The 10587-nt window shown below is 48.8% G+C and overlaps 1 protein-coding gene across 1 annotated transcript in view; it reads left to right on the forward strand.

Moving 5' to 3' along the window:
• Nucleotides 1–717: 717 nt before the first annotated feature.
• The window catches only part of LOC122547650 (TOM1-like protein 1), a gene marked incomplete at both ends in the record, with an annotated part of 23402 nt that continues 13532 nt past the window's right edge, over nt 718–10587 (forward strand). The window contains 2 exons of the mRNA XM_043686246.1: nt 718–867; nt 5062–5187. Of these exons, the coding sequence (XP_043542181.1) occupies nt 718–867; nt 5062–5187 (276 nt within the window). The remainder of the gene's footprint in view (nt 868–5061; nt 5188–10587) is intronic.

The following is a 10587-nucleotide window of genomic DNA, read 5'->3' on the forward strand; positions in this document are numbered from 1 at the left end:
CCTCTCCCTCACTCTCCTTGGTTCTGGCCTGACACAATTGACACCTTTTGACCCTTATGGTGAATTCGCTATCCTAACGGAGCATCCCAGATCCTCACAATGAATCCCAGATCCTCCCTCAGAATGTTTACCTAGTATCACTGACCAAGTGTCCCCCCCCTCTCTCTGTGACCCCATCCAGTCCCTACAATCCCCTCTCTCTCTGTAACCTCCTCCAGCCCCTCCTCTCTGAGACTGGTTCACTGTGTCAGCTTCAGACTGACATCACCAGAAAACTGGAGTAGGACGAGATTTAGTGCACAGTGTTAAATGTTTTGGAATTGGTGGGCCTCATGTGATTAACGATGAAAATGCGTTATCCCATTAAATGGCACGATGTTGGACAGTGCAAATGGGCAGAGAGAGAGAGCTCTTTAAACATGGTGCAGGGAGATGATATGATAGTGGGGAAGGAAAGGGTTGTTTGCTTTTGACTTGAGAGAAACCAAACAGAAAATGGGACATGTTAAAACTTTATAAATGACTGGTTAGACCTCAACCAGAGTTCAGTTCTGGGCAGAACATTTCAGGAGAAACCGTCAAAGATACAGAAGACATGACCAGTGCTGAGTCTCTCTGGGGGGTATGTGTGTGTGGTATTAATATTGGGTCAACATTGAAAAGAGAATCCCAGCTGCTGATTTATTCCCGAAGCTCTTTTGTCGTTGTTTTGCCCAGCTTATCGACATCTGCATCAGGAATTGTGGCCCAAGATTTCACTCCCTCGTTGTCAGGAGAGAGTTTGTGAAGGACGTCCTGGCCAAAGTACTGAAACCAAAGTACAACGCACCCGTTGACATCCAGAACCACATCCTGCACCTCATCCAGGTAACAGCAGCCCCCTCCCACCAACATCCACCATTCTCATTGCTCCTCCGCTGCCTAGGCCCTCACCTCAGGCATTCCCTCCTCAAATCTCTCCAAACCTCACCCACCTCTCTCTCTCTTTCTCTATCCATCTTTCTCTGTGCCACTGCCCCCTCTCTGTCTCTATTCCTCTCTGACTCTATCCCTATCTTTGTCTGTCCCTCTCTTTGTTCTCTCTCTCTTTCTCTCTGAGTGTGTCTCTCTCTCTCTGCCTCTCTCTCTTTCTGCCTCTCTCTCTATCTGTCTCTGTCTCTCTTTTTTTCTCTCACTCTCTCTGTGTCTCTGTCTCTCTCTTTGTCCCTGTCTGTCTCTCTCTGTCCCTCTCTTTCTCTGTCTCTCTCCTCTCCCTCCTGTAAGACATCACTTAAACTTAGCCGAACAGGTAGGATTTTGGTTCATGTCCTAATGGGCTGGATTTTCCCAGCTGGGTTGTGATTACAACATCGGCCTCCATTTTGAAAACCCAGAATTTATTGAACTGAGAATGTGAGCGTCATTTTTCCAGAAGTGCACCCAATTCAGAAGCCGCCCGTTAGAGCTCTGACCAGTGAAGGATGGTGGATATGGATGTAGGTTTGCTCGCTGAGCTGGAAGGTTCATTTCCAGACATTTCGTCACCGTACTAGGTAACATCTTCAGTGGGCCTCAGGCGAAGCACTGCTGATAATTCCTGATTTCTATTTAAATGTTTTGGTTTCTTTGGGATGGTGATGTCATTTCCTGTGGTGATGTTATTTCCTGTTCTTTCTCTCAGGGGGTGGTAGATGGGGTCTAACTCAATGATGGATACACCGGGAGGCAGGACTGGAGTGATACTAGGCTAGCCGTTCCATTAACAGACGTGGCACTGCTTATTCATCTATGGGTGTCGCTGGCTCAGGCCACCATTTACTGCCCATCCCTAATTGCCCAGAGGGCAGTTAAGAGTCAACCTCATTACTGTGGGTCTGGAGTCACATGTTAGGCCAGACCAGGTCAGATTGGCAGGTTTCATCCCCCTAAAGAACATGAATGAACCAGACGGAGTTTATACAACAATCTACAATGGTCACATGGTTATGAAAATGTGGTCTTTAGACTGGTCATCAATTCCCTGTGTATTCCCTCAGTTCCCATTTCACCAGCTGGTGTGCTGGGATTTGAACCGGTGCCTCTGATGGAAATAGCCTGGACCCTGGATCATTACTGCAGTGACAGCACTGTCTCTCCTCGTATCGGCCGCGTGTTAATGACATTGAGCTCGCAGAACAGACTCCGGTTTCTCCCGAGTACCCGATTGGATTTTTGGGTGACTGTTTGATACTGATGACGGTGGGCTGCAAACCCTCCTCATTGCCACATCAATCCCTTTCAGATAAAAGTCTCTATCAGGGTCAAGCCTTCTCTGTACACAAGCAAGCAGCCCCAGGCACCAGCCAGCTCAGATGGGCAGAATGGCCTGTTCCTTTGTGATAGTGTAGAGACCAGGACACAGAACATAGAATATTACAGCACAGTACAGGCCCTTCAGCCCTCGATGTTGCACTGACCTGTGAAACCAATCTGAAGCCCATTGAACCTACACTATTTCATTATCATCCAAATGTTTATTCAATGACCATTTAAATGCCTTAAAGTTGGAGAGTCTACTACTGTTGCAGGCAGAGCATTCCACACCGCGACTACTCTGTGAGTAAAGACACTACCTCTGACATCTGTCCTAAATCTATCACCCCTCAATTTAAAGCTATGTCCCCTCGTGCTAGCCATCACCATCTGAGGAAAAAGGCTCTCACTATCCACCCTATCTAACCCTTACATGTCTTAATTAAGTCACCTCTCAACCTTCTTCTCTCTAATGTAAACTGCCTCAAGTCCTTCAGCCTTTACTCATAAGACCTTCCCTCCATACCAGGCAACATCCTGGTAAATCTCCTCTGATCCCTTTCCAAAGCTTCCACATCCTTCCTATAATGTGGTGACCAGAACTGTACACAATACTCCAAGTGCAGCCGCACCAGAGTTTTGTACAGCTGCAACATGAGAACAGTTCATGGAGCAGTCTAACCATGTCTCTGTACCAGGTTTAGCAGAAACCCCCTGCTTCTCAGGTCTACTCCTTTGAAATGTTTGTTTTCTAATTGATTCCAAGCTCCTTCACCTCTGTCATTCCTTTGTGTGGTGTAGCCCCAGGTCCCTATCCAAACTGCATTTGCTGATCACTGTGACAGACAGAGGAAGCAGCCACTCAATGCTGTTACACTACAAGACCCTGGTTTTTCTTGCCTGGTGTTTGATTGAAATGAATTTACTCTATTTATCTCCCAGTTACCACCAGAACACACTCGGAGACATCGGTAAACATTAAGTGACCGATGCAGATGCTGTTAGCCGGTATGTCAGTACCATCAGGCTCTTCGACCACAAAGGCATCACTCTACATCAGCTCCTCTCCCTAAACCCACAGGTGCTCACAGGCCGGCTTTTCCCTCCTTAACCCCAGAGCCCTTTGACCTTTAGCAGTGACCCTTCGAGGTGAGGTGCCTGCCCAGGACAGGACGGGACCTGGGTTGTCCTGTGGCTCAGACAGGACTGTGAGACTCACTACGCAGCCAGCTGAGGCAGTGCCCAGTCTCTCTGTAACAACTAAAACCCTGGGATGTGTGAAACGTATTCTGCCTGTAACTCCTTATACGCCAGGGTGTCTGAGGCCCAGTCTGTCTGAAATTTCTCAAACCCCAGGGTGTCTGAGGCCCAGTCTGTCTGAAATTTCTCAAACCCAAGGGTGTGTGTGGCCTAGTCTCTCTGTAACACCTCAAACCCCAGGGTGTGTGGGGCCCAGTCTCTGTAACACCTCAAACCCCAGGGTGTGTGGGGCCCAGTCTCTGTAACAGATCAAACCACAGGGTGTGTGGGGACCAGTCTGTCTGAAATTTCTCAAACACCAGGGTGTGTGGGGCCCAGTCTGTCTGAAATTTCTCAAACTCCGGGGTGTGTGGGGCCTATTCTCTCTGTAACTCCTCAAACCCTGGTGTGTGTGGGTCCCAGTCTCTTTGTAACTCCTCAAACCCTGGGGTCTGTGGGGCCCAGTCTCCCTGTAAGATCTCAAACCCTGGGGTCTGTGGGTCCCAGTCTCTTTGTAACTCCTCAAACCCTGGGGTCTGTGGGGCCCAGTCTCCCTGTAACACCTCAAACCCTGGGGTCTGTGGGGCCCAGTCTCCCTGTAAGATCTCAAACCCTGGTGTGTGTGGGGCCCAGTCTCCCTGTAAGAGCTCAAACCCTGGGGTCTGTGGGGCCTAGTCTCCCTGTAACACCTCAAACCCTGGTGTGTGTGGGGCCCAGACTCCCTGTAAGATCTCAAACCCTGGGGTCTGTGGGGTCCAGTTGCTGTAACACCTCAAACCCTGGAATGTGTGTGGCCCAGTCTCCCTGTAAGATCTCAAACGCTGGTGTGTGTGGATCCCAGTCTCTCTGTAACACCTCAAACCCTGGAGTGTGTGGGACTGGTCTCTGTTCTAGGGAAGTGAAGATTGTTCACTGTTTAAAGGTGGTCACTGGCTTCTAGTTAGTGCAGGCTGGCTCCCTGACCTGCTGTGTTCATGCTTTCTGTCAATTTCAGAAAGATTCAGCCCTCTGAGCACGATGTGAATTAATTGGTTTTTCATTTCCCCAACTAGGCCCCAGTTCCCCCGAACAGGTGAGTGAGCAGCCGTACGTGTGGCCTTCACCAGTGCCAACTCCCCCCACCCTCCATAGTTCCCATTCTGATTTTGCCCATTTGTGAGGGGATCTAGAGGTCAGAGGTGTTGGAGGTTGTGGCAGGGTCAGTGTGGAGAGGTCAGAGGGCATTGCTAGGGTAATGCCGAAAGGTCAAGAGTGGCGTGAGTGGTGGGGGTCAGAGTGGACAACTCAGGGTAGACATGGCGAGATTTGGTGGAGAGGTCAGTAAGTGGCAAGGGTGATGAGGGTCAAGGTGGAGTGGTCAGGGAGGTTGTAGCCAGGGTCAGGATGGAGAAGTAGGGGAGGTCATGGCGAGGGTCATGGTGGGGAGGTCAGGAGTATGTAGCCAGGCTCAGGATGGAGAAATTGGTGTGAAGAGGTCAGGGTGCAGAGGTCAGGGTGGACACGTCGGATGTATGTTGTTCTGAGATCTCTTTTCCCTGTTCTGTGTCACAGTCATGGGCGACCACCTACCATGGGCCAGTGAATATGAGTGATGTGCAGGAACTCTACGTGGAAATGAAACGGAAAGGGTTAATCTTCCCAACACAGGACGAGGGATCAACTGGCTCCTGGAAAAGTGTAAGTGATAAAGGAACTCAGAGCTGATCAGTGCAAGCCGTGGAAGATTAGATAGCTCTCACTAACCTATTTGAATTCTTTATAAAGACACTAATACAGTGGACAATGGCATCATTTCTGGGGCTGTCATCTTCTAGAGGTGTTAATGCTGTGAAGTGTTAATTCTTTATAATTCTTAAAGGATATTAATTTGCTGGAGGGTGGTTGTTATTTCCTGCGGTACTCTGGAAAGATTGGGATAAAATTCAAAGTGTTATGGACCAGACCAGACCTTCTCAAAGGATTGAAGAAGGAAACCTAGACCCTAATGTTTTCTAACTTTAAAGGTATATGCGATGTGCCTGTTCCCGATATGATGCGACTGGTCAAACTACTTGATGTTAAGAAAAATACAATTTATTTAAATGTTGTTATTAAAATACAAACAATAGCAAGAGGAATTTAGAATAACTTAACTATTGATAATCCAGACAGGGATTTTTACATGCAGTCCTCCAATCCAGGAGGAAACAACATCAAGCGAGATTTCAGAGAAAGCAGCAGCTAGGAATCAGTCACCAAAGCTCCACCTCATCTGAGACTCGAAACAGCTTCTTACTGCCCCAGCCACAAAGACTAGAAAGGCTGATCTGTGAGAGCTGGCCAGTCCCCTTCCATTGTTTCATCTGTTTAAAAAAAACTCTTTAAGGACCCCCTACATCATTTACTCATGCTGTTTTCAGTAGCCAGTTCAGCACCTCTGCCTTTACAACCTCTCCCCAAAACAAAACCCAGGACAAAATAGTTTTCATAAAGTCACAGGGCAAAAGTGGGCACTGCAGATGCTGGAAATCAGAGTCTAGCTTAGCGTGTTGCTGGAAAAGCATAGCAGGTCAGGCAGCATCCGAGGAGCAGGAAAATCTCTCCACTGCGGAGGCTCCCTGACTTCATTCCTGATGGAGGGCTTTTGCCCGAACCGTCGATTTTCCTGCACTTCACAAAAGCAAAAGACTTGGATAACGTGGTGAGTCTTGGAACCTGAGGTTACATTTGGGGTTAGACAAGGAACAAGAGGTAAAGTGTAGGAATGAAGAGCTTGGCGTTACCCCAGCAGAATGAGGAGTAGTCTCCACCCATCCTGGACTGCAGTCTACATCTGTCAATACAGTTGGAAATGACTTGGAAGAGGTGATGGAGAGTTGACCACAGCGAGTTAGGGAGCACGGTAACTCATGGAGATGGAAAGACGCCTGACAGTGGGACTACCTTTGATTCAGCGACTGGGAGAGCTGGAATTCACTGTGGGGACATCTGAGGTGATCTAGCTTGGATCTGAGGGTGATGTTCTCCAGCTAATCTCACTCCCCTTCTTGTGTCTCATCGCCTTTCGAATTTCCCCTCAACAGAGATTTGCCCAGATTTCCTTTTGAAAGTTCCTCTTGGCTCTGCTTCCTCCAGCCCTTCAGGCAGCCTGGTCCAGATTATAACATCTCGTGGTGTGAACTCAAGATTTCCCATGGAATTTTCTCACATTTGTTTTTATTGCTGACTCTCCACAATCTGTGCCATCTGGTTACCAGCATTCCTGTGACTGTTCCTCCTCACTCACTCCCTTAGGAGTCAGAATTCTGAACAGTTCCATCAAATCACGGGTGGCACGGTGGCTCAGTGGTTAGCACTGCTGCCTCACAGCACCAGCATCCCAGGTTCAATCCCAGCCTCGGGCGACTGTCTGAGTGGAGTTTGCACGTTCTCCCCGTGTCTGCGTGGGTTTCCTCCAGGTGCTCTAGTTTCCTCCCACAATCCAAAGATGTGCAGGTTAGGTGAATTAGCCAGGCTAAATTGCCCATAGTGTTAGGTGCATTAGTCAGAGGGAAATGGGTCTGGGGGGTTACTCTTCGGAGGGTCGGTGTGGACTGGTTGGGCTGAAGCTGAAAATGTGTTGCTGGAAAAGCGCAGCAGGTCAGGTAGCATCCAAGGAGCAGGAGAATCGACGTTTCGAAGAAGGGCTCATGCCTGAAACGTCGATTCTCCTGCTCCTTGGATGCTGCCTGACCTGCTGCGCTTTTCCAGCAACACATTTTCAGCTCTGATCTCCAGCATCTGCAGCCCTCACTTTCTCCTGGTTGGGCTGAAGGGCCTGTTTCCACACTGTAGGGAATCTAATCTAATCCTAACCTGTGACTGTCCCAGAAGCATGTTAACACACCCGGTATCAGTATTCATTCACACTGGCACTCTCTCTGTTTCTTGGTCAGTGACCACAAGCCAAGCCCCTTGCTGGTTTGAGTAGACAGTAAGCTTATCATCTATGGAAGGATACAATCTTGGAGGCCATTTCAGCAGATAGCAGCAGGCCACATGGAATGTGGCACTTATTGCTAAAGGGATGGAGTACACAAGTGGGGAAGAGTTGCTGTAACTGTCCAAGGTCTTGGTGAGACCATACCTGGAGTGTTGCTCATAGCTTTGGGTCCCCATACTTGAGGATGGATGTAACTATGTTGGAGGCAGTTCCAGGAGATTCACCGGGTTAGTTCCAGAGGTGGAATGGTTGTTTTATAAAGAGAGATTGAACAGTTTAGACCAGTACTCTCTCAGGTGTAGAGGAATGAGGGAAGGTTTAATTGAGGTGTATAAGCAGACACAGAGAGGATGGCCCATCGATAAGAATGGTGTGAATTTTGTTGTGTTTGTTGAGGATAACTATTCCAGTCCCTTTGTCAAGCTAACAGAGAGGTTGCAGGATAGTCCAAGAGACATCCAAGATGGAGGACGGGAAAAATTTCTGGCTGTAAGAGCTGCTCCTTTTTTCAGGTATTTTAGGTGTTGGAGGTGATTTCCTTGAATTCCAGGAGCAGCAATGACTGTTTTATATGCTGCGGATATGTTCCTCCTGCAGAACGTGGCAGGTGAGAGACACGACACATGTCTCTGCCGACTACATCAGCAGGAAGTGCACCCAACTCCAGCTCCTCGAAAACCGAGTTAGGGAACTGGAGCTGGAGCTGGATGAACTACGCATCATCTGGGAGGCTGAGGGGGTAGTTGAGAGGATGTACAGGGAGCTGGTCTCTCCCCAGACAGAGGATAAGGACAGCTGGGTTACTGTCAGGGGGAGGAAAGGAATCCCCTGTGGCCGTTCCCCTCAGCAATAAGTATATTGTTTTGGATACTGCTCGTTGGGATGGCCTACCAGGGGAAAGCCACAATTGTCAGGTCTCTGGCACTGAGCCTGGCACTGTGGCTCAGAAGGGAATGGGGGGGGGGGGGGAATAGAAAAGCGCTAGTGGTAGGGGACTCAATAGTTAGACGGAGTGACAGGAGATTTTGTGGTCAGGAATGGGACTCCCGGAAGGTATGTTGCCTCCCTGGTGCCAGGGACCGGGATGTCACCGATCGGGTTTACAGGATTCTGAAGGGGGAGGGGGAGCAGCCAGAAATCGTGGTACATATTTGCACCAATGATATCGCCAGGAAAGGGATTGAGGATCTGAAAAGTGACTACAGAGAGTTAGGTTGGAAGCTGAAGAGCAGGACGAGTAGAGTAGTGATCTCAGGTTTGCTACCGGTGCCACGAGATAGTGAGATGAGGAACAGTCAGCGAATGCAGCTTAACATGTGGCTGCGAGGCTGGTGCAGGAGGGAGGGCTTCAGATACCTAGACCATTGGGATACCTTCTGGGGAAGGTGGGACCTGTACATGAAAGACGGGTTGCACCTGAACCGAAATGTCCTGGCTGGGAGATTTGCTGGTGTGATTCGGGAGGGTTTAAAACTAGTTTGGCGGAGGGTTGGGAACCAGAGCGACAAATCTCAGAGGGGAACAGTTGTAGATGGAACAGTGACAGGATGGAGTGAATCTATCGGGAAGGTTTCTCATGCAATGAAACAAAGGGATCTGTTAAAGTGTGTCTGCTTTAATGCAAGGAGTGTCAGAAATAAGAGTGATGAACTTAGAGCATGGATCAGTACTTGGGGCTACGATGTTGTGGCCATAACGGAGATGTGGGTTTCACAGGGGCAGGAATGGTTGCCAGATGTTCCAGGGTTTAGAACATTTAAAAACAGGGAAGGTGGAAAAAGAGGAGGGGGTGTAGCATTGCTAATCAGAGAGTGCATCACAGCGACAGAAACGAAGATTGTTGAGGAAGGTCTGTCTACTGAGTCAGTATGGGTGGAAGTTAGGAACAGCAAGGGAACAGCCACCACATTGGGGGTTTTCTACAGACCCCCTAATAGCAGGAGAGAGATTGAAGATCTCAGAGGTGGGTAGATTCTGGAAAAATGCAGTTGTAGCAGGGTTGTTGTTATGGGTGACTTCAACTTTCCCCAATATTGACTGGACCCTCCTCAGTGCAGATGGTTTGGATGGAGCCATTTTCTCAGGTGTGTTCAGGAGGGATTCCTTACTCAGTATGTAGACTGGCTGACGAGGGGAGAAGTCATTTTGGATTTGGTGCTCGGCCACGAGCCCGGACAGGTGCCAGATCTCGCATTACATTTACCATAGCCATTGAGAGGGAAAGGAGCAGTTACCGAGGGAAGATATTTAATTGGGAAAAGAAAATGATGATGCTACCAGACAGGAGTTGGGAAATACAGATTGGGAGCAATTGTTCCACAGAAAGGGCACAGCAGAATGTGGAGACGGTTGAAGGAGCAGTTGTTGCGAGTGATGCATAAATTTGTTCCTCTGAGACAGGTAAGAAGGAGTAAGATTAAGGAGCCTTGGATGAAGAGAACAGAGGAGCTTCTCATCAAAAGGAAGAAGGCAGCTTACGTAAGGTGGAGGAAGCAAGGATCTAGCACAGCTTTAGGAGGATTACAGGCTTACTAGGAAGGAGCTCAGAAATGGACTGAGGAGAGCCAGGAGGGGGCACGAGAAAGGCTTGGCAGGAAGGATTAGGGAGAACCCAAAGGCATTTTACTCATACGTGAGGAATAAGAGAATGATCAGGGAGAAGGTAGGGCCAGTCAGGGATAGAGTAGGGAACTTGTGCGTGGAGTCTGAGCAGATAGGGGAAGCCCTAAATGAGTTTTTTGCTTCGGTTTTCACTAAGGGAAGGGACCGTGTTGTGAACAAAAACTTTGAGGAGCTGGGAAACAGATCAAGACTGATAAAGGTGATGTGCTGGAAACTTTGGCAAATATTAAGATTGATAAGTCCCCAGGGCCAGACCAGATTTATCCCAGGCTGTTCCGGGAAGCGAGAAAGGAGGTTGCTAAGCCGCGATAAAGGTGATGTGCTGGAAACTTTGGCAAATATTAAGATTGATAAGTCCCCAGGGCCAGACCAGATTTATCCCAGGCTGTTCCGGGAAGCGAGAAAGGAGGTTGCTAAGCCGCCGGCGAGGATATTTGCCTCCTCACTCTCACGGGAGTCATTCCGGAGGATAGGAGGGAGGCAAATGTTGTTCC

This window comes from Chiloscyllium plagiosum, unplaced genomic scaffold, assembly GCF_004010195.1.
Source record: "Chiloscyllium plagiosum isolate BGI_BamShark_2017 unplaced genomic scaffold, ASM401019v2 scaf_2149, whole genome shotgun sequence".
In the NCBI taxonomy this organism is placed as follows: domain Eukaryota; kingdom Metazoa; phylum Chordata; class Chondrichthyes; order Orectolobiformes; family Hemiscylliidae; genus Chiloscyllium; species Chiloscyllium plagiosum.